The 27,663-nt window shown below is 50.1% G+C and overlaps 1 protein-coding gene across 1 annotated transcript in view; it reads left to right on the plus strand.

Moving 5' to 3' along the window:
- RSPH9 (radial spoke head component 9) overlaps positions 1–27,142 on the plus strand; it is an 89,767-nt gene extending 62,625 nt beyond the window's left edge. Inside the window, exon 5 of the mRNA XM_070244637.1 lies at positions 26,472–27,142. Within this exon, the coding sequence (XP_070100738.1) occupies positions 26,472–26,563 (92 nt within the window). The 3' untranslated portion in view covers positions 26,564–27,142. The remainder of the gene's footprint in view (positions 1–26,471) is intronic.
- Positions 27,143–27,663: the final 521 nt, after the last annotated feature.

Consider the following 27,663-nt stretch of genomic DNA (forward strand, 5'->3'; position numbering starts at 1 on the left):
TTAACAAATAACTAGGAATGGTGACATCTTTGGGTCAAGACTGACAAGAACAAATGGGCTCTGGTGTCACAGTTCATCTCCGACAAGACTAGTGCACAGGGGCCGGCCTGGTGGCTCAGCGGTTAAGTGCGCACATTCTGCTTCTCGGTGGCCCGGGGTTCTCTGGTTCGGATCCCAGGTGCGGACATGGCACTGCTTGGCACACGGTGCTGTGGTAGGCGTTCCACATATGAGCATGGATGTTAGCTTAGAGCCAGTCTTCCTCAGCAAAAAGAGGAGGATTGGCAGTAGTTAGCTCAGGGCTAATCTTCCTCAAAAAAAAAAAAAAAAAAGACTAGTGCACAATGGCCAGCGCAGGCCATGCTAACACTGCGCTGGATGCGAATTCAGATTTTTTCTCAGAAGCGAGCAAATCTAGTGAAATCAGTGGGTTTTTTTAAAAAAAGTTTTAAAATGAAGCTCAAAGAAGTTTAAAAACTATGCTCTTGACACATTTTCCTTCTAAAATGTACATAAAACACACTTTTCCCCCAATGATATTAATATTAATACTAATACTATCCACCTTGGTTGCACTGCCAGTGGTGGAGGCACAGGTGTAGTGCCTTAGGGGTCAGGGTCTGGATTCATAGTGCTCAGACTCAAATCTCAGCTCAGCCACTTACCAGCCCCGGGACCAGAGGCAAACTGCTCAGCTGCCTTAGCCATGAAATGGTTTCTATTTCATTGTTATTATTAGGGTTAAATGAGAGAATCTATGCAAAACATTTACTAACGTGTAGTAAGTTCACACCATTTGGAGAACACCCACTTGTTTCAGAAGCGGCTACGCCTTTTTTTTTTTTTTTTGAGGAAGATTAGCCCTGAGCTAACTACTGCCAATCCTCCTCTTTTTGCTGAGGAAGACTGGCCCTGAGCTAACATCCATGCCCATCTTCCTCTACTTTATATGTGGGACGCCTGCCACAGCATGGTGTGCCAAGCAGTGCCATGTCCGCACCTGGGACCCGAACCGGCAAAACCTGGGCCGCTGAGAAGCGGAACATGTGAACTTAACCGCTGCGCCACCGGGCCAGCCCCAACAGCTACGCCATTTTATCCTTGCAGCCTGGAAGTTAGCTATGAGTACCCTCATTTTTATGAGACGAAATCGAAACTCAGAGAGGCTAAATTACCTGTCCAGGGTCACACAGGTGTTAAGTGGCAGGGCTGGGACTTAAACCCAGACCTGTTAGACCCTAAAACCTGGGCTCATTATGCTGGACCCCTCCCTGAGTGTTTCTTTAGTGTTTTCTCACCAGTGGTAGAAGGCTGAGGGCATCATTTTCAGTCCTGCCTATCTGAAGAGAGGAGTGATTCAGAAAAATGGACAGCAGCTTAGGGGTTCAGAGGGGCCCTGGAAGGAGAAGGCAAGTGTCCTGGAGGGGGCACTAGGGACAGGAGATGTCAGGAGCTTGGTGGGAGCAGGAGACAGGGTATCCAGAGGTTGGAAGGAGTCCAAGTTGTCCTAGGGTGCCCTCAAAGTGTACTCAGAGTCCCTCCTGAGCAAAGCCGCAGAGTCCACTGACTGCTCTTTCTCTCTCTGTGTGTTTCTTGCTTTGCCAGTTGCTGCTCCCCTTCTGCACGTCTTCCCCTTGGCTGCGGTGAGGTGGTGGAGGGTCTCCAGAATTCCCCTTTGTGGGATGGAGAGGACAGGAGTGCAGGGAGGAAGAGAACCAAGAGTGAGGGGGCTGGAGCAAGCCAGCAGGGAGGCTCGCCATTGGCCCAGCTCCCAGGGCCTGGGCCTGAGGAGGGAGCTGCTTGCCCCTCACCGTTCCCTCCCCCTGCCCCCCAGGGCTCCTTGGCTGCTGAGCCTGCCAGCTGGGCCTCTGCCAAGCCAAACAGCTGCCAGGGGGAGAGGAAGAAGCATTTCCGAGCAGAGAGGCCCCTGTGGGCTCCGACTCAAGCCTAGAATCCCCCTTTCTCATCACCAAGTGAAAAGGGGCATCTGTGCACATGCACACAGGCATGCACACATGGCACCAGGGAGCACGGGGCACAGAGCCAGAGGACCTGGGATGCTGTGGGGGGCGGGAGTGGAGTGGATGGCATCTAGGGAGGGATAGAGCACAGGGGCCATGACTGTGCCAGGGAGGTTGGGGAATTAGGCTTGGCTCACTCAGCGGTTGAGGGGAGGTGTAGTGGGATGAATAGTTTCCCCCTCAAATTTGTTTCTACCTGGAACCTCAGAATGCGATCTTATTTGGAAACAGGTCTTTGCAGATGTGATTAAGGTAAAGATTGAGATGAGATCATGCTGGATTAGGGCGGGCCCTAAATCCGATGAGAGTGTCCTTCTAAGAAACAGGAAAGAACACACAGAGACCCAGGGGACGAGGCCATGTGAAGATCCACACGAAGACAGAGGCAGAAATTGGAGCCCCAGGCCAGGGAACGCCTTGAGCCACTGGAAGCTGGAAGAGATGAGGAAGGATGCTTCCCTAGAGCCTTTGGAGGGAGCACGACTACAGACACCTTGATTTCAGACTTCTGGCCTCCAGAACTGCAAGAGGATAAATTTCTATCCTCTTAAGCCACCAGGTTTGTGGTAATTTGTTATGGCAGCTCTAGAAAACTAATAAGGGAGGCATATGGTTAAAGGGGTCAGGGGAGTGGGTGGGTAGGCCAGGCCTTGATAAGAAAGCCTTGGAAAACCGAATGAAAAAGATCTATTATTTATCACGCTACTCTTCTGTGCCGGGCATTTTTAAAGATACTTATCTCAGTTCTTACAATGATGCTGCCAGTAAGAATTATGAATCCCATTCTACAGTCAGGTTCAGGCCCAAGTTTGTTCTGCTTAGTTGGGATTCCAGGACTGGATCCTCCGTCTCCTAAGCCTGGCCTCTTCCCACCTTTGTTCAAGGGAAGCCTCAGCAGCTTCTAGGTTAGATGATACGTGCTTCAGTTGGAGGGAAGGTCTCCAGAAGTCCAGGAGGGGAGCATATTATGCCTCCCTGGGGAACTGGGGAAGGGGTCATTACCCCATTGCTCTGGGGGCCTTCTGTGACTGGATGCCCCAGGCAATCTCTACTCACCACTGTGTTCCTATAGTCCTTAGGGACATGTCACATCCCTGAGCCTTAGAGAGAGGAGACTCCCCTATGCACTCCATTCTGCTGCTACAAGCACCATCACTACCTCCACTGCCATCACCGTCTCCAGCAAGGCTGCCACCTCTACTGTCACTGCCAGCCCCTCTGTCACCACCAATTACCATCACCTCCACAAACGTAATCACTATCACCATGACCACCATCACCACCACCTCCATCACCCTCAGCACCACTGAAACTGCTAGAACTGCTGTCACAGCCATTCCTTCCATGTCCATGTAACCACCTCCATCATTTCCCCTCTACCTCTTCCACCACCACCACCACAATGGCCATCACTACGTGAACTAATGAAGAGCTTAGAGGCGGGTATGGGACTTGGGAGATTTCGTGGGACAGGACAGCTGAGCAGAATTTAGCAGGGGAGGGGTTGGAGTCAGGATATGTCCGGGTGACAGATGTGATCGGTAGTAGAAGATTGCCCTAAGTTCAGCCTTGTTGAGAGGGGAGGTGAGCCAGCCTGGCTGGAGTAAACACTTAGTGGGACAGGCTGTCTTCACAGGCGTGGGTTCGGGCGGGTGGAGGTTGTTTGAGCGACATATCCTCGCCCTGCCTGGCTTGTGCTAGTCTCTGGGGGTTGTGCATTTTGGCGGGTCCCTGGCTCCTGGCCACCAGCTTGGCCTGTCCATGGCAGTGAGGTCATAAGAGTAGCTGTACTGGGAATACTGGGAGTGGGGAGAGAAGGAGGGGGCCCGCCCTGGCTGGGAGAGGAAGATGGCCTCTCTCCCTGGGCTGACCCTACCAAAAATGGTGAAGCAAGCACGTCTTGATGCCCCATTCTCCCATACTCCCTTCCCCTCTTCCTGCCCAGCTCCTCACAGGTTCCGGGTGGGTGCTGTGGGCTCTCTCTGCCATGGCATTTGAGTTCTCTTTCCCAGAGATACCTGGCTAGTCAGTTAAGCCACCTGAAAGAATACAGGAACCAGAAGACTCTGATCTGGGGGCAGAGAGGGAACTGACTATTGGAGAGGGGTGTCCCATTTCTCCACTCAGCTGGGCAGCCCCTCCTTCCACATTAGGCTAAGTGTGTGTGTGATGGTGGGTGGGGTGGGGTGGGGAGGGAGAGTGGCAGAATATTCTAGAAGCTCAGGCCACAGCTGCTCCCCTTGCAAGGCCTGGCACCTGCACTGCCTTTAAGGATGGGACTGGCGGGCTCTGGGAACAGCCTCTCTCAATCCTTCCAAACCCCTGAACTGCCCAAATACGGGGCTAATCCCACCTCTAGGATCATACTTGAGAGCTCCGCTAAGTGGGAAACAATACTATCGTGGGATGTGTTTATCTCTGCATCAGGCGTGAGAGCTGGGCAGACAGGCTGGCGACTGGAGAGGCCGAGGGGCCACTGAGGCCCAGAGACAGGGGATTGGAAGGTGGGATCAGTGAAAACATTGGGGAGGGTTTTCCCCCACACTCTGGGAAGTGGGTGTGGCTGAGCCACATCCCACTTGCTGCTGCAAATCACTCGTCAGGGGAAGGCCTTTTGCTCCGGTTGGTTAAAAGACTTTGGCAGGACAGGAGGCCTTTTGATGATGACACAATAGTGACAGCCAGTGTTTATTGAGCGCTTACTACATATCAGGCCCTTTCTAAGTGTTTCATACATATAAACTCATTTCATCCCCCCAATATCGCTATAAGATTAGATTCCTGTTATCTATTTTACAGTTGAGGAAATGAAGGCACAGATAAGTTAAGACATCTGCTGAAGGTGGTACTGGGTTTTTTTGTCTTTTTGGAAGATTAGCCCTGAGCTAACATCTGCCACCAATTCTCCTCTTTTTGCTGAGGAAGACTGGCCCTGAGCTAACATCCGTGCCCATCTTCCTCTGCTTTACATGTGGGATGCCTACCACAGCATGGCTTGCCAAGCGGTGCCATGTCTGCACCCGGGATCTGAACCAGCGAACCCCAGGCCGCCGAAGCAGAACATGTGCACTTAACCGCTGCGCCACTGGGCCGGCCTTGAAGGTTGTACTGTTGATGAGAAGTGGGCCCAGGATTTGTGCCTGGTGTATCTGGCTCCAGATGTCTTGCTTCTCTGTACTCCAGAATGGGGTGAGGGTGGATCTCCTCCTCTGAAGTCGAATCCCCACTCCAAACCTGCAGGCCACTTCTTCCCCAGTGTCCATACCTAGTGTGGCAAACAGGACAGAAGCAGGAGCCAGGAGCCTCGGGGTCTTGTCCCTCTAGCGTGCCCTGTGGCTGTGGGCAAATCCTGGCTCTCTGGCCTGTTTCCTCACCTGCCCTGTGCAGGCATTGCACTGAGCCTACTGCTCTCTCAGGCCCTTCAAAGGTGCCTTCTGGAGGTAAGCTAGCCCAGCTTGGAGATACGCCTGTTTGTGGGGCCTCCCTGGGATCAGCCTGGTCCCTGGGAATGGCTGGGGGTGGGGGTGGGGGGTAGACAATGGCCTGGAAGATCCCTATGTGTCTGGACAGTTGTGTGGCCCTGTGGCAGCCACCTCTTTGATTCTGTTCTATTAAGAGGAGCAGCAGCATCACAGATCAGAGACAATAGCCAAATGTGCTCTCTTACCCACAGACCCCCATGTAGGGGTAGGGGTAGGGGTGGGGGTGGGAAGAGGGTCTGCGGGGCTCTGGTTCCCACCAACCATGGACTCCCCCTGGCTTCCCCGCACTGTGCTCCCCACCCCCAAGGCAGTCGTAGAGATGGGGCAGACCCTTGGCTCTCACTACCCTCCCTTCTCATGCTCACCTCCAGGCCTCAGAGCACCCAGTGGGCAGCATCTCAAACTATCCTCCTCATCCCACCAAGCCCTTTCTTCCTCCCTAAAGAACCCCCTGGACAGCCTTTCTGTTTATCCAGTAGACATTTACTAAGTGCCCACTTTGTGCCAGGCATGATGCCGGGTGTAGGAAGAGAGGGATGGATAAAGACCAATCCCCTCCCCAAGGAGCTCACAGCCTAGTGGGATTAACCCCAAACCTCTCCCTCATTCCTTCCACTCCGTGCTTTATCACTTAGGCACATCCTCATGCCTTTGGAGGATCACCAAAGATGGAGGACAGAGGTGGAGAGAGGGATTTTCTGGAGTCTGGAGGTCAGACAAGGTCTAGAATCACCAGAGCAAGCAGTAAGAGCGGGAGCTGGGGACAGCAGGCCATGGGATGGGTGTGCCTGGCCTGGGACCCATTTGTTTTCTGGACCAATGCCTGAGTGAGAGGAGGCTGGTGGGTGCCATCTTTCTCATTGCTGGAGGAGACTTCTGGCAAGACAATAGCCTGTTTGCTGAGCTGATATCCTGAGACCTGTTAGGGCCAACTTGGCTGTGGTGAGTAGATGATCCCAGGACTCTCAGAGAGAGAGAAATCCAGGGCCACAGAGGCTGGGATGGAGGCAGGGGAGGGCAAACTTCCAGGCAGGGGCGTTAGACTCTGTTAGAGAAGCTGGTGAGTCTGAGGAGGTGGGTCTGTTGGGTTAATCTGTATGGAAAGCAACTGAAGAGACTTGTGAAATGGGGAATAGACTCATTTAAAATATTAAGGTCTGGGGCTGGCCCCATGGCCGAGTGGTTAAGTTCACGCGCTCCGCTGCAGGTGGCCCGGTGTTTCATTGGTTCGAATCCTGGGCGCGGACATGGCACTGCTCATCAAACCACGCTGAGGCAGCGTCCCACATGCCACAACTAGAAGGACCCACAACGGAGAATATACAACTATGTACCGGGGGACTTTGGGGAAAAAAAGGAAAAAAATAAAATCTTAAAAAAATAAATAAATAAAATATTAAGGTCATTCATTCATTCATTTCATCAACAAGGCTTATTGAGTGACTACATACTCCAGGTACTATGTCAGGAGCTGAGGAGTCAGGGTTGAAAAGACAGAGTGAGTTCTTGCCTACTGCGCGCTGGCAGAAGACTTTCCTTAGGAAATGACACTGAAGCTGAGGCTTACGGGATGAGAGCAGTGTGTTAGGATTAGGTTCAGCTGTGAGTGACAGAAAAGCCTCCTAATTAACGGTGGTGTAAACAAGACAAAAGTTTACTTCTCTCTTGCATAAATGAAGCTCAGAGCTAAGTAGACCAAGGCTTGTAGGACATTTCCATAGCCATCAAGGACCCAGGCTCCTTCTGCCTAAGGCTGTTGCTCTCTCATTCTCAAATACATACACAGCTTCCATCGCACAATCCAAAATGGCTGCTCCAACTCCATCCATTATGCTCACAGTCCTGTCAGTGGAAAGGATAAAAGAGGAGAGAGAAGGGCATGCCCCTTCCTTTAAGGACATATCTTTGTAGGTAGCACACACCATTTCTACGCACAAACAACTGTCCAGAGCCTGGTCATACACCTAGCTGCAAAGGAGGCTGAGGAATTTGTCTTTATTCTGGGGAGCTGTGGGCCTAGCTACAGACCAGCAGTTCTATTACTGAAGAAGAAGAGGAGACGGATAGAAGTCTATGCCATGTGAAATTAGCTGGATGAGAGATGGGGGTGATGGCGACTAGAGCACCAGAGAGAAGGACTGGCATTTGTGAGGGCCCTTAGACAAGCAGAGCATTGAGAATGAATCCAAGGCTCCAAGTTTTTGGTGTGATCAACTGAGTGAGTGGCGGTTGCATTTGCTGAGCTAAGAAACCCTGAAGAAGGAGCAGGTTTGGTGACCAGAACAAGTTCAGAGTTGGGCCAATTGAGTTGAAGGGCCTGTGAGCAATCCATGGAGAAAGGTTCATGGATATATGTGTCCGGACTCAGGAGACAGGTCTATATTGGGAATTATGGGCATGTTAGTGGCAACTGCAGCCATCACAGGAGAGAATTACAAGGCCCAAGGAGCAGTGTAAAGAAAGAAGAGAAAAATACTTGAAAATCCTGGGAATTTGTTCACCCTCATTTGGTGGCCTCCTGGCCTCTGGTTCCCTTTGGGGACATTGTCTCTCTGCCGACTTGTGGGACGATAAATCAGATGATCTGCTCTCCCACTCCAGAGCGTGGAAGGGTCCCTAGAGACCTGTTCCACCGGACCCTCCCTCTCACCTGCATGGGACATAAACTTAGCTGGCCAGACTCTCTCTTGGGACTGGCCGTCTTGGGCATCCTGACTTTAACATGGAAGAATTCAGCCAAGTAATTTCTGTCCCATTTCCAAGCGAGGTACTCCAGCCTCCCAGTTAATTCACTGAGCTAGTCCCTCAATATTTTTCCAATAGTCGTGGTTTTTTTTGCTTATAAATGCCAGAGTTGGTTTCTGTTACTTGCAAGCAAAGAGAAGCCAGCAAAGGAAAATGAGACAGACAGGACTTCAGGGGGTCCAGAGGAAAACCAGGAGAGTGAGTTTTCACAAAAATAAGTGAAAAAGTATATCTTGAAGGAAGGAGTAGCGAGTGGTGTCAATTTTTATTTAAAAAATGCCCAGCATGTCTAAATAAGCATAGGAGAAAAAGGCACGAAGGAGACACAGCTGTCAACAATGATTAACGATGGGAGGGACGCTGTGGTAGATCTCTGTTTCAAAGGAAGGAACCCAACTCATACTTGCTTAGGACAAGAACAACAAAAAAGTAATTTACTGGTTTATGGTTACTGAAAACTCCAGACATGGACCTGCCTTTGGCACAGCACAAATAATGTCATCAGGGCTGGTCTCTGCTCTCCTGTGTTGGCTTCCTTCTCGGGCATGATCTCCCCAGGCTGCACTCTTGGCAGCTCCTGACAGACGCATACCTGGTTAGCAACTCCAGAGCGGAAAACCTTTCTCCTTCCCAGTGGCTCCAGCAAAAGCCCAGGATTGGCTCTCCTGGCCTTGTTTGGGTCATATGTCCTTCCTGAACCAATCACTGTGGCCAGCAAATCTTGGTGCTTGAATGGCCAGGTCTGAATCACATGTCTCCCCTGGGAGATAAGTGGGTGGAGTCATCTCCATCCATGCCACTTGCCACTTTTACCGAGGGCCTGAGCATTGCCCAAAAGAAATCTAGACACAATTCTCAGAAGAAGGGATGGGTCCTGGCCATGAAAACCACATCTGCAGCCCAGCTTACCAGGAGGAAGGGTACAAAAATTGGCCAGGTTTGGCACACAGGGCCATACCTGGAAGGCATGGGGCAAGGCCCACTGAGGCCCACTTTCCCGAAGCAGTGGGTACCGGGCAGACAAAACTACAGTTGAACACACAGGTGGTCTTGGTGGGCAAATGCAAGAGTAGTAATAGTGTAGTGGATAAGTAGTTGGGCTCTGAAGTCAGAGACTGGATTTGTGTCCAAGCTTTGCTATTTACTAACTTTCCTACTTCTGAGTCTCAGTTTCTTATCTGAATACTGGGTTCATACAGGAATAGTGCCCACCTCTTAGAATTCTTATGAGAATTAAACGGAATAATTTACATAAAGGTTTTAGTGGGGTTCCTAGAAAATGGTAATTGCTCAATGCATGTTCTTTATTATTATAGTGGTCTTGGGGGTGTGCCAAGCCCTTGATACAGGAGGAGGCAGCCTTTGGACCTCCCTTCCTCATGCCATCAGAGTCTCCCCAGTTCAGGCCCCAGAATTTACTAATAGGCTCTATCAAAGCCCAGTCAGGTTCCAATCCCAGGGATGGGGAAAAGAGTGGGGGACCTAGTGGCAGGGTGTGGTCAGGGTAGATCCTAATAGGGCTGGGTGAAGGCCAATGGAGAAGATGCTGGATGGGTCAGGGACAGAGAAGGAGAAGGCGGGTGAGGAGGGTGAGGTAGACCAGGAAAGTGAGGATTCAGGGGAGGGGTGATTTTGGGCAGAGCCAGCAGGGGTCACTGCAGATCTAAGTAACCTCAGGGAGGCAGCTGGGACACCCCAGGGCCCTCTCATATTACTATCTGCCTTGTAACTGTCATCCGCTGGGATGCAGGACTTGGGCCAGTTCTGGGAAGACGGGTTGAGGTTTGACTCATGCAGATGGAGGTGGCCACTTAGGGTAGCTGCCCTCAGTGTCCTCTGGGGCCTGAGCCATCTCTCCGATGGAGGCCCTCATGGTTGGGTGCGACCCTGGCTTTCTGCCTCACTGGAGCCTGAGTTCCAGCAGTACCTAGAAAATGTCTCTTGAGACGCTTCCCTACAAAGAGCTCTGAGACCAAATGTGTTTCCTTGTCTCGTTTGGGCCCTCAGAGTGTCATGGCCCCGATTAGCCTGTTGGAGGCTCCGAGCAGTCCTGCAGTCAAGAACACCCGTTGGACTTTGTTTAGCTCAGGTCTCCTGTGCTCATTTGAGCCATTTCACCACAACATGCTTAAGGAAACACTGGCTTAAAGCATCATCCTGGTCGGAGGGCAAATATCCTGGGGGAGTTTAATGCCTCCAGCACATCCTCCCCCCACCTGCGCGGCCAGCTATTACAAAGTAATACGTAACACATGTTGTAGAAAAATGGGAAAAAATCAAAAGCGCAAAGAAGAAAATTACCTCCCTCACCTCCTGCTCCTTAGACCCACCTCAAAAAGATCTGGCCACAGTCCTTCCTCTTCACAGAGGGGGAGGAAGTGACCATGGGGTTCCCCTTAAGGCACACCACTTCAATGGGGGGAATCCCCATCAGAAAAGGGCCCTTTTAGGGGTCACCTCATCCAACCCCATGTCTCCACCCTGTGTAATTCCTGCCTCCCTTTCTTGCGGACATTCCTAGGCGAAAGGAGGATGTTGGCAATGGTTCAGAGCGTGTTGAGTGGCACAGAGGGTAAGCAGGTATACAGATCATCAGGCTGGAAGGAGATCTTCCTTTATAGTTCGGGAAACAGGCACGGAGAGGGGATGTGACCTACTGGACTTTCACAATGAGCCAGTGGCGGAGCCCAAGGAATCCTGGCTCCTGCCCAGGAGCCCTCCCCACCCCTCCCCCAGCTCTCTCGATGCCAGCAGGCTGTAGAGGGGTCTGTGCCCTCCGTGTAAGGCTGCAGGTTTCTCTGTGGGACTGTCAGGCAACCCCAGGTGTGTGGGTGCCCTGTGCACGCACCACAGTTGTGTAACAAGCTCTGGGGTGTGTGCACGCGCTCGGTAACCTGATGCAACAGGGAAGTTGCAGTCCCGTGAGCTGGGGTGTGGGCGTTTGGCTAGGGCCCAAACCACAGGAGTATTTAGCTTGTGGCTGTGGAGGCCAGGCACGGGGGGCGCAGAGTTGTCTATGTCAGGGCTTGTCCATCCCTAGGTGCCCACATCCTGGTCCCTGTGGGCACAGAACTTGAAATGGGGCTACCTGGCCAGCTCATGCTAGAGGGGAGGTTGGTGCAGAGAAGGGGGCCTTGCCCCATCCTCATCCTGTTTGCCTGGATGCTTATTGTGATGGGGGTGGGGCAGGCGGGGCTTCCTCCCTGTGGTTCAATCTCTTCCATCTCTTCCTGGTTGTAAAACCGCCTACCGGCAAGCCCCCCACCCCCTCAATCCTGTAGCCCTCACCCCTCTTTCAGGCCATTCTGCACGGCAACAGCTGTGTCTCACTCCTTCCACCCTCCTGAGTCCCCCGGCCCTGCCCTCCCCCTGTCCGCCCCTCCAGTGGTCTTTCCTGCAGACTCCCCATTGAGGAGAAGCAGAATGGGGGAGGATGAAAAAAGCAGCCGTTTTGCAGTTAGGCCAGATTCTAACCACCACTGCCATTTCTGAACTGAGAGACTGAGAACGATCTGTGTCCTCCCTCAGCCTCCATGTGCCCATCTGAGAGATGGGGGCATGATACTTCCACCACAGGGCTGTCGGAAGGGACCCTAGGATCTAGGAAGGAACCTCATGAATGGAAGTTGCCCTTTCATTCAATTTCACGTCAACTGAGCATCTGAGTACCCTCACCCTCAGCATCTCCATCACCAGATGGGGCAATAGGAACTTTGGAGAGTCAGGGACCCTGGAAGGAGATGGCCAGGGAAAGCAGGCACTATCCTGTCTGTCCTGTGCCTAGCGAGGGTCTCAGTGGTGGCCTGTGAACCCTCCCTCCTCTCTTGTCTGGAGGAGGTGAGGCATATTTGTTTCTTCTGCCCCATCCCTCCTGCTCCAGTCCCTCAGAGAGGCAATAGCCTTTGGGGTGGCGAGTGGGCTTCAGGGCTAGGGGAGGGGAGGAAGGGCATCTGTGTCCAGCGTCCTCACATTTTTCCCTGGCTAGGCTGCACCTGGCCCCCTGGGGCTCCTCCCCAGTGCTCCCAGTCTTGCATCTATATCGTTTTATCCTGCACTAACTGCCTAGTATTTTGATGATCTGTTTATGCATCTATTTAAAAAAAACAATAATAGATAATGTAGTGTTTACTGTGTGCTGGGCTTCACATATATGAACTCATTTCCTCCTCATAGCAGACATAGGTATAATTGTTATCTCAGAGAAGGGAAGCAGCCTGCTCAAATTCAAACAGCTTATGTTGTCTAACCTCAGTCACTATTATATCACCCTCCTATATTTTCTTCAGAGCCTTGGTCATAGATAGCTGTCTGTCTACTTATGTGTTTGCTTGCCCATTGTCTCTCTATCTAGATGGCAATCTCCGTGAGGACAGGGACTTCATCTTTCTTATTCACATTCCCAAAGGCTTGACTGGCACTTGGCACATGGTAGACGCTCAATAAATATTCATGGACAGAACGAGCCACTGACCCACTCAGTGGAGACTCCTTGAGGGTGTGCTCTGTGGCTGTTCATTTCTGTTACTCCTGTGCTGCCCAGCACAGGCCTGGCCCAGACACTGTGATGAGTAAGTGGTTTGCTGAATGAATATAAAGGAATAAATGAATGAATGGAAGAGAGTCCAGAGGACTCAATTGTTACTGCTCTCTCCTCCAGACTCTGGAAACTGGTGGAAGATCTTCAGCCCTGGGAAATATGGGAGAAGAATTTATTCTTCCTGGATCTCTGCTTTGGTTTCTCTGTGTGATTTTGTGTGTGGGCACAGAGTTGGTACACAGGGGAAAAAGCATGAGAAAAAGACTCATGTGTGGGGCCCAGAGGAGGCTCCTAGCAAGTGATGAATAAATGAGTGAGTGGGTGAGTGAGTGAGTTGAGTCAGCTCCACAGGGAGCTCCTTGAACGTAGGCCCAGGTCAAAATTTTCTTTGTAACCCCAGACCCCAGCACAGGCCCAGATCAGAGTTTGGTATATGTTTGCTGAATGAATGAAATGAATAAATGAATGAATGAATGAGTTAGTACCAAGGAGCATGAAAATGAATAGAAAGGGTGGGTGTTGCAAGAGGCCCTAGACCCCTAATGAACCAGACCAAGGGTGCAGATTCCAACCTCTAGGTCTTTTTCTCAGGAGTAGGGTCCAAGAAGTAAGGAAGGGGCCTGGTGAATGCCAGGAGCCTGGCTTCCCCACATTCATTCTTTCTAAGTGATCAGTCTGAGGTACTGTGTAGATACTAATAATAATTATAAAAAAATTATGGGGCTGGCCCAGTGGCACAGCAGTTAAGTGCACGTGTTCCGCTTCGGTGGCCTGGGGTTCACAGGTTCAGATCCCAGGTGCGGACATGGCACTGCTTGGCACGCCATGCTGTGGTAGGCGTCCCACATATAAAGTAGAGGAAGATGGGCATGGATGTTAGCTCAGGGCCAGTCTTCCTCAGCAAAAAGAGGAGGATTGGCAGCAGTTAGCTCAGAGCTAATCTTGCTCAAAAAAAAAAAATTATGAGTGCATATTTACCAAGCACTTACTGTGCCAGACTCTAAGCCCTTTCAGCAACTGTATGAGGTAGGTGCACCATTTTCCCCGTTTTATAGAAGAGGAAACTGAGGCACAGAGGAGTTATGTAAGTTGTACAAGGTCACACAACTAGAAAGTGAACACACAGTCATCGCTCAGGCTCTGCTGGAGATAGCAGCACCTGTCCACCCATGTGCCTAGTAAGTGATGCTCTCTGGGTCTTGTTCTGGCTGCATCACCTCTTCAGACCTCAGTTTCTTCATCTGTAGAATAGGAACGTACATTGTGATGTGCTAGGAGACAGAAGTCAGGATTTTGCAAACTGTGAAGTGCTATAGGGCTCTTTTAATGGGATTTTCCTCCTCTTCTTAATGAATCACCATCATCTTCATCATGCTCATGGTCATCTCTAGACCTGTTCTCCTGCCATTTATATGCCAGGCTAGGTACAGCCCTAGAGACCCTGGTGAGACAGACAAACCCACTTCCCACTCAGGGATAATTGTCTGATTTGGCCTCCACTTACCTCCTATTTCCATTTTTATTCTCTACCCTCTAAGCCTTGACTCAGCTCTAGCCTCACCTTCTCTTTCCTCAATTATTGCAATAGCCTCCCCATTGGCTTTCCAGCCTTTGGGCTCTTCTCTACCCCACTAACTAATTTGCCTCATGTGTAAATCAAAACCTGCCACTCTCCAGCCCTCATGCCAAGAACTGACTCTAAACTCTTCATGGAATAAGAGGCCCTTGGTAATGGGGTCCCTGGAAGCACCCGTTTTCAAGCCACCCCCAATGCCCTCCAGCCGTGCCATGTGGCTAGCAGTTCCTGTAACAGGACGTGGTTTTCGTGCCTCTTTGCTTTTGCCTGTGCTGTTCCCTCTGCCTAGTAGGTCTTTCCCGACTTTGTCTCCATGGTGAATGGCTGCTCATTTATTTTACCCTTCAGAACATAAAAGGCATAAAAGTGATGCATGTTCATTGTAAATAATTCAAACAGTATAGAATGCACTAGGAAACAAAAAGGAAAGAAATGTTTCCTCTTCCCATATTTCCAACTGTTAGTGATGACCATTGTTAAAGTAGTGATGAATATAATCGTGATTTTTTTCTATGCATATATATACCTATATCTTTAAATATGTATAAATACACACATACTTACAAAAATGAGATCATTCATGCTATTTGATAACCTACTTTTTGCTCTAAATTAAATATTTTGGACATCTTTCCTGTGCATAAGCAGTTTTACATACTAATTTTTTGTTTTTCAAAACTCAGTCACAATTTAAATGTTTATTGTCCTGGAAAGCTCCCCTGATTCTCTCCTTTCCTCTAGTCCCCATCCACAGTGCCCTTCCACTGAGGACTCATTGTATCTTGTACCTCTTTCTGTGACACCTTCCCCACATTTGAGGTCATTATTTGATTTAAAAGGAAAATGCATAAAACAATAACAATCTATGTTAATGGGCACACAACGTATAAAGATATTATCTGTGACAATAATATAAAGGAGGAAGAGATGGAAATGTAAGGGAGCAGAGTGTTTGTATATTGAAACTAAATTGGTATTATTGAAACTAGGTTGTTATAAGTTTAAGATGTTAATTGTCATCCCAAGGTAATCACTAAGAAAATAGCAAAAGATATACAGAAAAGGAAAAAAGAAGGGTATCAAAATGGTACACTACAAAAATGAAACAGATATTTTTAAACAGGCAGTAATGAAGGAACTGGAGAACAAAAAAATATTAGATGTACACAAAACAGCTAAATAGCAGAAGTAAATAATTCTTTATCAGTAATCACAGTACATGTAAATGGATTAAACTATCCTATTAAAAGTCAGAGATTGGATTTACAAACTATACCATCTACAAGAGGCTCATTTTAGATATAAGGGCACAAAAAGATTGAAGGTAAAATGATGGAAAAAGATACCTCATTCAAATAGTAGCCAAAAGAGAGTTGAGATGTCATATTATTTTCATACAAAATAGACTGTAAGTCAAAAAAGATTATGAGAGACAAAGAAGAGTACATATTAAAAAAAGGTTCAATTCAGCAAGAAGATATAACAATTAAAAATCTATACACACCTAGAAGCAGAGCCCCAAAATATATGAAGCAAAAATTGACATGATTGAAGGAAGAAATAGACAATTCTGCAATAATAGTTGGAGGCTTCAATACTCCACTCTCAATAATGAATAGAACAATTAGAGAGAAGATCAATAAGGAAATAGGGGACTTGAACAACACTATGAACCAGTTAGATCTAACAGACATATACACAACACTTGATCCAACAATAGCAGAATACACATTCTTCTGAGGTGCACGTGAAACATTATGTAAGATAGACCGTATATTAGCCACAAAACAGGTCTTAATAAATTTTAAAAGATTGAAATTATACAAAGTATCTTTTCTGATCACAATGAGATGAAACTAGAAACCACAACAGGAAGAAACTGAAAAACTCACAAATATGTGGAAGTCAAACAACACACTCTTAAATAACCAGTGGGTGAAGGAAGAATCACAAGAGAAATTAGAAAATACATTGATATGAATGAAAATGAAAATACAGCATACTAAAATTTATATGATGCAGAGAAAGCAGTGCTCAGAGAGAAATTTATAGCTGTAAATGCCTGCATTGAAAAAAAAAATCTCAAAGCAGTAACCTAAGTGTACACCTTAAGGAACTAGACAAAGAAAAGCAAAGTAATCCCAAAACTAACAGAAGAAGAAACTGACATATATAAGAGTAGAGATAAATGAAACAGAGAATAGAAAAGCAATACGGAAAATAAACGAAACCAAAAATTCTTTGGAAAGATCAACAAAATTGACAAACCTTTGCTAGATTGACTAAGAAAGAGAGAAGCCTCAAATTACTAAAATCAGAAATGAAAGCAAGGACCTTGCTACTAACTTTACAGAAATAAAAAGGATTATAAGGGAATACTATGCACAATTATATGCCAACAAATTGGATAACCTAATGAAATGGACGAAGTCCTAGAAACACGTGAACTTCCAAAACGGACTTAAACAGAAATAGAAAATCTGAGTAGACCTCTAACAATTTAAATAATTGAATCAATAGTCAACCACCCCCCAACAAAGAAAAGTCTAGGACGTGATGGCTTTACTGGTGAATTCTACCAAACATGTAAAGAAGAATTAACACCAGTCCTTTTCAAACTTTTTGAAAACATTGAAGAGGAGGGAACATTTCCAGCTCATTCTATGAGGCCAGTATTACCCTGATACAAAGACAGGACAAAAATACTACAAGAAAAGAAAACTACAGGCCAGTATCCATTATGCATATAGATGAGAAAATCCTCAACAAAATACTAGCAAATGGAATTCAGCAGCATATTGAAAGAATTATACACCACGACCAACTGGAACTTATCCCTGGAATGCAAGGATGGTTCAATATATTAAAATCAGTCAATGTAACACATTATTAGAATGAAGGAAAAAAAGAGACGTGATCATCTCAGTTGATGTAGAAAAAGCATTTGACAAAATACAAAAAAAATTAATGATAAAAATACTCAATAAACTAGGAATAGAAGGGAACTTTCTCAACATGACAAAGGCCACATATGAAGAACTCATCATCATCATACTTGATGGTGAAAGGCAGAAAGTTTTCCCCCTACAATTGGGAACAGGACAAGCATGCCTACTCTTTGTCACTTCTATTCAACACCATAATGGAAGTTCTAGCCAGAGCAATTAGGCAAGAAAAACAAATGAAAGATATCCAGTTGGAATGGAAGAAGTAAAATTTTCTCTGTTCATGGATGACATAAGCTCACCTTACCTTACACTATATATAAAAATTACCTCAAAATGGATTAGTGACCCAAATTTAAGAGCTAAGACTTTAAAACTCTTAGAAGAAAACATAGGAGAAAATCTTCAAGACCTTGGATTTGGCAATGATTTTTTAGTATGACACCAAAAACACAGGCAACAAAAGAAAAACAGACGAACTGTACTTCATCAAAATTAAAAACTGCCACTGAATTGTACACTTAAAATGGTTAAAACGGTAAATGTTATGTTTTGTGCATATTACCATAATAAAAAAAAGTTAAAAAAAACCCTAAGCTAGATAAGAAAATAACGTTCAATCCCAATTCAAATGTGTGCTGTCCTGGAAGCTTCTCCTGACTCTTCCTTCCCGCCTGCTCCCAGCCATAGTACCTGCCCTCTGGGGACTCGTACTTTCTACAACTCTATTTAAAAACTTTCCCACTTATAAGGTCGTTATTTGTTTACAAGTTGGCCCTGTCTGCCCCCGTCCCTACCATGAGTTCCCTGCAGGCTATGTAGCACAGTGGTTAAGACGTCATACTGTGGAGACTGAGTTCAGATCTCCATTCTGCCTCTGACCACTGGCCAGTTGCTTAACTACTCTGGGCCTCTACATCCTCATCTATAAAATGGTGGGGGAGGGGATGATAGCACCAACCTCATGGGGCTGTGGTGAGGAGTCGGTGAGGTTGTGCACCTAAAGGTCTTAGAAGGATAACTGGCACACAGGACAACAGGACATGCTCAATAAACAGTAGCTATTATTATGTGGGCTTGGCAAAAGGCAGATGGCTAGACAGTTTGTAAAATGAATGTTAACACCGATCCTTGCTCTCCTCCCCACCATCCCCACAGGATGGTAGAATCTCTCTCTACGTGTATGCATTTGAATGTTCAAACGTGTGTGTATGAACACTGGGACGGGGAGAGGAGGGAGCAAAGCCTTGCCCCCCTTCCCTGGCCCTATCCTCTCCCACCCTGGCTTAATCCACCTCCCCCCACTCTGCCCGGGCCTCTCCTCCCTGCTGGGCTAGGGTAAGGAAGGTTAGACAAGCCTCCTTCATAGCCTGTCTTTGGGGTGACGTCCCCAGTGGCAGCAGGAGCGCCACTCTTCCCTTCTCCTCGGCTTTTTCCTGTCCTTAAAGCGGGCCCCTGGGCGTGCCCAGGTTAGGGAGGATGGGAAGGGCTCAGATTTGGGGGTTAGCGTCAGTCACTGCTGCCATATCAATCAGGGCCTTTTCATCAGCCGGAAACAGCTGCACCCGGCCGCCCCAACATGTCCAGACGGGGGTTCCCTGCCCCTCCCCAGCCTGCCCCTCTTGCCCCCCTTCCTCAGCTGACAGTCACTCACCCTTCCCCGGATGCAGGGGACAGGCTGGGGCAAGCCAGGGACACACTCAGTTTCCCTTCCCTGCTGCCCCTCCCTGAGTGACACCCACCTCCTTCCCTCCCTGCACCCCACCTGCCCTAAGTCCCCAGGACCCTGCTGGGGTAGGGCCTAGAGGGGAAGTCAGGAGAGGAGTCCGCAGTCCACAGGAAACTGACCGCAGTCAGGCCTGACCTCCGTGGGCAAGATGCTTGAACTAGAGCCCTGGCACAGCAAGGCGGGGGGACCCCAGAGCACAGAGTGGGGAGGCACTTGCCCAGGTCACACAGCAGCTGAGCCAAGACCAGAGCCCAGGGCTTTGGATGCCCACTTTTCTGTCTCTTATCCCACAGCCTCAGTTTCCCTATCTGTCTACTGAGGGATTGCCAGGGGGTCTCCCGACTCCCTTCCAGCTCTGGCCTTGTGGGCCTGTTCAGAGCCTCTCTCCTCTTCCACTCCTTGTTCTGCTGAGTGCCCAGCCTTGCTGGTTGAGGGGGCTGGGGGTGGGGTGAGGGAAGGGGGCCTTCCAGCAGGTTCAGCCTCTATTTTCAACAACATAACTCTCCCTGTTGAGACTAAGAGACCAGATACCATTGCATAGGGAGTACCTGGTTTGGGTAGGTTGGTTGGGCAGATTGGTTCTACTGGGTTCATAGCTCAGTGCTCTGCCCACTGGACCATCCGGCTTAGAGACTGACAGATGCCTGAAAGTCAACTTCTGCCAGCATATGATTGTTCAAGGCGCCCGAGGTGTGGGGAGGGTGTGTACAGATGTGCAGGCAACGGCCTGGGCAGGACCCAAAGGAGTTGGAAGTCAGGATCCAAAATGGGGTGGGTGGGGAACGGCCAGCTGAGCCAAACTCAGAACAAGGCATCCGGGGGTGGAGACGGTGGCGTTGCCCTGCCCTAGCCCCTTCTCTGGGTGAGGACCTATGCCGGAGTGCAGAGGGGTCCTGAAGGTCAGAGAAAAGCTTCTTTTCTCCCTCTGACTTCTGATTGCTCTGCTTGGAGGAGTGAGGAGACCTCACCATGCAAATAGCCAATATCTTCCCTTTTGGCTAGCATCAGCTGACGAAGCCGATGCTTGGTGTGGAGAGGGAGGCCACGGGAGCCCTGGTGTATACTCTGGGACCCCTGGGCTCTTTTCCTGGCTCCACCCTTCCCCCATGGGCTGCATGACTTTAGGTGAGTCATTGGGACTTGGCCTTTCCACCTGGACAATGGGTCCCTGCCCTGCCCTCTCTCTGCTGAAGGTAGGTGTGGGAATCTCCAGGAAGGGGAGGGTGGGTCTCTGGGATAAGATGGTCCTTCAGCATCTACTCACCCTCACCCCCAGGCCTGCGGCAACTCTTGCCAGAAAAACTGTTGTCAACCAATCCTGAGTCAAAACACCTCCATCTCCAGAGAACATCTGACACAACACTGGCAGGATGTGGCCCTGCCCTCGGGGAGCTTACTGTCAGAGCCAGCCAGCCTGTGCAGGCCAGGACAGACAGAGGTCTAATTTAAACCCGAGGAGAAGGTGGGGGAGGAGGAGTCCCCACAGCCGCAGCCTAGACACAGTCACTGGCTGGGTGCGTCTGCCTCGTGAAACCACAGAGGCCTTTCCTGACCAGCCCCAGAGGCAGCTATGTCCTTTGTCCTTCTCTCATCTCTCTCTGCCCCTCCCTCTGCCAGGTGAACGTCCTCTGTCTCCCAGCAGGCTGTGAGTGCCATGAGGACCCTGGGGCCTAGCATAGTGTCTGTGCGTGAGAGGTGCTCATTGGGAGCAGGCAGGGATGGCTGGTGGAATCCATTCCCCACTGGCTTTCCCATTCCCTGGACAAGACCCCTGGCCTGGGGTTGAATACTTCAGTGATGGGGAATTTTACCAGGTCACAGGCAAGTGTGTTTTGGGACGGATGTGGGGGTCCAGAAAAAGAGGGGGAAAGAGAGACACTGTTTCAACCAGACCCTGGGCGAGAGGAAAATCGGGGTAGAAACTCAGAAGAGGATGGAAGGCTGTCTAAGAGGTCCCCTGGTGCTGCGGACCCACCTCCTCCCCACGATCCTTCTATTTTGAAGCTGAATGTTGTGGGGGTGGCGTGTCCTCAGACATAGTCGCTCCCAGAAAACTTCCCCACCACATCCTTGCTGGCTCCCTGTCTGGCATGAGAGTTGAGGTCCCAGGACTCTCTCTTTTGGAGAAAGACCCTGGCACCTGGGGACTTAGAAGGTCTGAAAGAGGCTTCGAGGCTGAAGCGGCAGTAGTAAGGTCTAGCAGGTGCACTTGGTGAGGCTGTGGGGGCAGGGAAGGTCGAGGACAGTGGGTAGGCCTGAGTGGTGAGGGGTGTCTGGGTGTTCCCTGTCGTTACCCCTGCTTCTCACAGAAAGTCGCCAGATAAATTCAGGATTCCTGCTTAAATTTGAATTTCAGAATCCTCAGCTCTGGGAGTCACTTCAGCATAAGAAAAAGAGAAAAAATAAATAATTTTTTTTTTAGCGTATCTCAAATATTGCATGAGATAGTGGATGTTCTGTATTTTATTTGCTAAATCCAGCAGCTTCACCCCCACATCTCCCATGGCCTTCATCAGGGACAACCCCCAGGTTGTCTGCAAGGGAGGAAGGCCCAAGTTCCGGCTGGCTGGCTGCCCTGCTCCCACCCGGGCTGAGAAGGCCCTGGGATGTTCTGGCTCCATGGCTGTCACCGCGGGTACAGACAGTGGCTGTGGTGCGCAGCAAGGCAGGGTGTGTGTGGAACGGGGGAGGGGAACTGGGCAGTGGCAGAGCTAGAGAGACAAGGGAAAATTTTTCTGTGGGTTCTTGTCTCGTCCCCTCCCAAGACTCACCGCCACTGGGGCCCTGAGTCACTGAGGGTAGGGTCTGGGATGGACCAAACTTTTCCACTCAGCCCCCAGCCCTGTTACAGGGCTCACCTGATCAGCCCCGCCCACCCAGAGGGAAATTCCAGTCCTAAATCCTGTACGGAATTCTCGCTCTGGCCAGTCAGCTCCACACTGGGGGTTGGGAAGCTTCTGGGGCCAGGGGACACCTCTGGGACTCCCTTCCGCATAAAGAGGAGAGAAGCATGCTGAGGGAGGGCTGGTGCGGGCACAGTTGGGACAACCTCAGGGCTGGGCACGGGGCAGCAGGGATGTGAAATCTGAGGCTGAGGCAGGGACAATGTGTATAAAGATATCTCTTGAGCTCCCCCAGCCTGCCCCAGTTCAGTTGACACCCGTTTAGACCATCCCCAGCCCCAGTATGTGTATGTGTGCGCGTGCATGCACGCACTTCTCACCCAACTGCTGGGGGAGGAGGGGCTGCAATTACAGGGCTATTGCCGAAATAAAGCCTATATTCTTTAGCCCCATGTTCAAGGCCCTTGTGTTCAGACCTTAAGGCACCTTCCCATGGTTATCCGCTGCTGCTCCCTTCGGTGTCCTGGGCTCTTGTCCAGGTCCTCAAACTCAAATGCCGACAGGGGCCAGACAGGTATCCGGGGACAAGGGAAGTGGACTGGACCGAGGGGGAGGTGCGCTACTCAGCTTCTCAATGGTTGTGCATTTCTGGAATTTAAGACTCCGAAACCCGCCCTCCTCCACCCCCCAGCCTCATTGTTTACCTTCTGCCTCTGGAGATGGACTGTGCCTTTTTCAAGGGTGCTGTGCAGGCCGGTGCAGGTGGGCCAGACAGAACACGTCTGAGGGCCGGATGTGGTCCACGGGTGCTAGTTTGCAACCTCCCCATTTGGCCAAATTGCACCTTTCCCCATTTCTTGCATTTCTTGCAGGCCCCTCCCATTCCTGCCTCTGTGCCTTTGCTTAAGCTGTTCCCTTGGCCTGGAGTGCCCTCCACCATCTCTGGGTATCCAAATCCTATCCGCCCTTCAAAGTCCCACTCACCGGCTACCTCCCCTGTGAAGCCTCCGTCACCCTTGCCTTGCAATCCCTCCATCGTCTATCTGTACATCTTGTGTGACCCAAATCACTTCCTGTCTTATGTTAAGTTTATTTATAGTCCTGCTGATTCACCTGTAAAGGTTGGTTCTGTGTTCAATTAACTTCTGACTGCCTGGCACAGAGCAGCATTTCAATAAATAATTGTCGAATGAATGTCAAACAGATGAACGTAAAAAACCCACCTATCCCTTTGAGTCAGAATTGGGCTCCAATCTTGGCTCTGCTCATTTGTTATGGCTGTGTGACTTAGGGCAAGCTACTTTGTCTGAGCCTCAGTTTCCTCATCTGTAAAATGCATATCTTAATAGGATCTACATCTGGTGATAGGATGAAAAATAAATGTGTTAATGCATAAAAAGCACTGAGAAGTGTGCTAACCACATCCAATAAGTACAAGCCATTGTCATCATCATTATCACTCATTGTTATTATTACGAAGCTCAGATGCTGTCTCCTCCATGAAGCCTTCCCCAGTCCCACAGTTGGAATGAATCTCTCCCTCCACTGAGTTCCTACTGTACCTTGTCTGACTTGTGTCATAATTAGTAGTCTACATAACTGACTCTCCCATCAGATTGTCACCTCTTGGAGGGCAGGTCCATGCCTCACTGATCTTTGTGTTTCTTAGTCATTCATGCAGCAGTTACTGAGTGTCTTTGAAAGCCAGGCACTGTGCCAGGGGGCTGGAGATATGCTGGGGAAAAGATACGTCCCTTATACCACTTGGCACTGTGCCTTGGTTAGTGTCCTTAGAGTCACCTTCTTCCTGCTACCTGATGTCTCCTTGTGTCACTGGAAGCAGGATGGAATGGAGTGAGCTGGAATGGGGTGTAGGGGTCAGGGCCCAGCAGAGGCCAGCTGACCACTGAGGGGCAGCTCTATCCACAAAGAGGCCCTGCCATGCTTGGAAGGGCAGGGTGGAGCCGGCACTCAGGCAGCAGCGAGCAGATTGGACATGAGGGTGGCAGGTCTCCCTGTCTACCTTGGGTCCTCCAGGTGGGACTGAGATGGTCCCAGCAGGGTAGGGTCCAGCTCTATGCCCAAGCTAGGTGGAGACCCCCCAACTCCTGGGTCAGTACCCCCTTCCTACATACCTGCATCTCCAAGACATTCAGCTCCAACTTCAGGATTCAGTCCTTACACCATGATGCAACCTAGAGAAATAATTTTGAATCAGATGTTTACAAGCCCTAGAGCTAGACTCCTGGGTGTGACTCCTGGCAAGTATCTTGGCTTCTCTGGGCCTCAGTTTCCTTATAAGAGGAACTATGTGAGTTAATACCTATATAGTTGTTAGCATTATTATGGGTTAGGGGCACTAGGCTGGGATTTAGGAGCCCCAGGTTGATTCTTGGCCCACTCCTAACTCCCTATGGGACCGCGGACAAGCCCTTTTCCCTCTCTGGGTCTGAGCGTCCCAGGCTATAGGATAAGGAGTGGTGTGTACTGATTTCCAAGGCTCCTCCCCTCTCTGAGAGCCTTTGAACTTAAGATGCTCTCCCTGGGCTTTGGCCTCTCCATTACTAGGGGCCAATTTCTCCCCTCGGGTCCCAGGGAGCCCAGCCCCAATTCTCCAGTTCCATCTTCCGTCTTAGGACTTGAGTGCTCAGTCTGAGCACTCTGGGGGTGCTCTGAGGGAGCCCTGACATGCTCCTCCTTCACCACCTCCACTTGCACGTGAGGCTGGATTCCATGTCACACTCGACAGCAGTTGTGTCCCTTCGCCTGCACACCTCACCCTCCCATTCCTTTGCCAGAGGCCATTGACTGTATCCAAGGCCCCAGGCAGGAGGCGAGGAGACTTTGAAGCCCGCCTGCAGGGGTACATGGTATACGACCGGCAGGAGGGAGGGGTTCGTCTTTAGGGCCCACAGCTATGAGTGGGGATTCTGAGCATGTGAGGCTCTGGCAGGCTCTGGCTGAGTCCTAGTGGGCCATGGGTGGGAGGGGCGGCCATTATTTCAGCCTCCCCTCTGCACCTCAGCAGGATCAATCAGCGAGCCTCCAAAGGCGGGGGGAGGGTAGGAGGTGCTGAAAGAGTGGGCTTGGGAAGCCCAGCACACAACCCTGGGCGCCCCTCCCCCACCCTGGCCAGGATGAAAGCTCCCTTCCCTAACGCGGTAAGTCCCTGTCCTCATTAGAGACCCTAATCCTCCAGCCTGCTGCAGATTCAGAGGCCTCCACTCCCAGGTCTGGCGGAGAGGGGACAAGTGATGGTTTTTCTGTCATTTCACCCCGCCCCCACCAACCAGGCCCAGCCTGGACATCTGATTAAGTGGTCAATGGGCAATCTGGGGGCCACCAGGACCCCAGGATGGAGCTTCTGGTTCTGGGAAGTGGAGGAGGGAAAAAACTGGCCTCTGAGGGGAGAAGTCCTGGGAAAGGAGGGAAAAGAGGAGGAGGTGGTGGCAATGTTCTGACCAAGTGGGAGAGTCCCTGGCAAGAGATACTTCTCTCTTCCCCTCGCTCCTTGCCACCCCGGAGATCCCCACTGAGGGGTGCCTAGAGGGCTGGCAGGGCACCCAGCTTAGCACCTGTGTTGGAGCAGAGCAGGGAGGGCCCAGGCCAGGGGCCCTCAGGGCTCAGTTTCCCCAGCTCTCCAGTAGGGCTGATCAAGGCCTCACTTGCCCTTGCCTCCTCCCTTCCTGGGGCTGGCATGACGGCAGAGGGAAAGGCCAAGGGGAACACATTTTGGCAGGTAAGCAAAGAAAGCTGAAGGAGGCTGGGGCCAGCGTTTGCAATTGGCTCCTGGTCGGATGGCCAGGTGCCAGCCTGCGTTACTTCCATTGGTCCAGAGCTTCCTGGTGGAGGGTGGAGCAATCTCGTTCCTTCCCTTTTACCTCCATTCCTCCCGGGGGCTACTGAGAGCAGCTTCCCAGGCCTCTTCTTTCTATGCTGCCTAAAAGGGATTCACAGGGAGGCCCGAGGTTCTCTGTGCCCACCCATCCTCACGTCTCCTGGGCCTCCCTAGGTGGGGGTGCTGGGCTAGGGGCTGTGGGGGCTCTGAGGAGAGAAGACAGCCTGTCCTCAGGCAGCTCCCAACTGGTGGGCTGAGACACAGCCTCCACTCCCAGAAAACAGACTTGGAAACAGAGAAACCTGCACTGTGTATCATCCACAGTTGATTGAAAGGGGCAGGCGGTCAGTTACACAGACCACGGACATAATCAACTATATTTCATCAAAAGCAAGACACAGAGTTAAATTACACACTGCCAAGAAGAAAGAACATTGCTAATTAAACTCTGACACAGTGCCTCCTTGTTATTGATTGCAAGGCGCCTCCTGATTTCAGAGATGTTCACGTGTGAAAAATGTGTGTCAGAGAACCAAAATAAAGGGAAAAACATTTCTCTTGAACACACATTTTTTTTCTGCATCTGCCAGTGTTTACTCAGAAGGGTTGTTCTGAGGTTTATGAGGTCTGATACGTAAGGCAGCACTGTGCCTGGCACATATGAAGGATCACTAGCGTTGTTGCTGTTGCTCTTATAGGTACGTGGATTTTTTATGTACGCGAAAGTCCTTTTTGCTAATTTTGTCTTGTTCCAGAAGCTAAGGTCTCTGAGAAGACAAGCGGCTGGAGACAGAGGAGCCAGGAGAGTCGAGGAGGCAGCTTGGAGGCCACACTGTCCCATGGGTGAAATCTACAGTGTACCTGTAATTGCCTCCCTCTGGCCCCCGCCACCCCCAAAGACATGAGAAGGGGGCTGAGCCCAAAGCCCCCATTCGCCAGTCTCTCAGAAAAGCACCACCCCGACTCATTACCCTTATCAATCAATCAATTCATTCATTAAGACATTTATTGACACCTGTGCTATGACAGTTACGGTGCTAAGTCCCCTCTTCCAGCACCCACCACGTGGCCCCTGCCTGGCCCCTGCCCGTTAGGAGCATCCAGGCCTCAGTTATTTGAGTTGGCACATCAAAGGCGGATTGGCCCTGAGCCCTCATCAGAGCTTTTTTCCATGGATCAGCCCAGGAGGGGGCAGCTCCTCCCTCTCCCACCGTCCTTCCTTCGTCTCCCCCACCTCAGGGGAGGGGATCTTCGCTTCCCAGGCACTCCTAGGCCTTTGTAGGGATTGTTCTCTCTGTCAGGACACCCTTAGCCTTGCTCTGTGCAAAGCCTCGCTCTTTCCCCTTCGTTCAAAAGATGTACAACTGAAACTTCACAAGGTTGTAAACTATCATAAACTCAATAAAAATTTTTTTAAAAAATTGTTAAAAAGAAAGAGAAGAAAGAGCTTTCAAGCCCCTTCTCCAATAAGCCTTCTCTAAGAATGCCTGCTGCCCCCCAGCTTCCATGCCCTATTTATTAGTACACTCAGGACATTGTCTACACCCTGCAAATTGGACTCTCCTGTGGTCTGAGCTTCTCTCCTGCCTTTGTGTCCCATCTCAGGTGGCCAGATGCCAGCTGTGCAAGGATAGGTCACCTAACACTAGGATACTGCCACTCTTGACTCTAATTCTGAGTTCTCACCTCCCAAACCCATATGGTGATTTCATGGGAACCAGGAACTGTGACAGGCCTGAGGGTGGCCCTGCCCTCAGAGCCCTCTCAGCCTACTGGGCTATGACGTCCTCCCCTGCCACGCCACATTCCTCATGCCTTAAATCCTCAAGTCCCAGCCTCCTCCAGTAGGCACCGATCCTGTGCCCCCTGTCTGATTGGGATATTCCCCTTGAGTGCGGAAGGCTGTATGGTAAGCCCTTGGGGGGACCCTGTCTCTCCCCAGCCACA

This window comes from Equus caballus, chromosome 20 (assembly GCF_041296265.1).
Source record: "Equus caballus isolate H_3958 breed thoroughbred chromosome 20, TB-T2T, whole genome shotgun sequence".
Classification (NCBI taxonomy): Eukaryota; Metazoa; Chordata; class Mammalia; order Perissodactyla; family Equidae; genus Equus; species Equus caballus.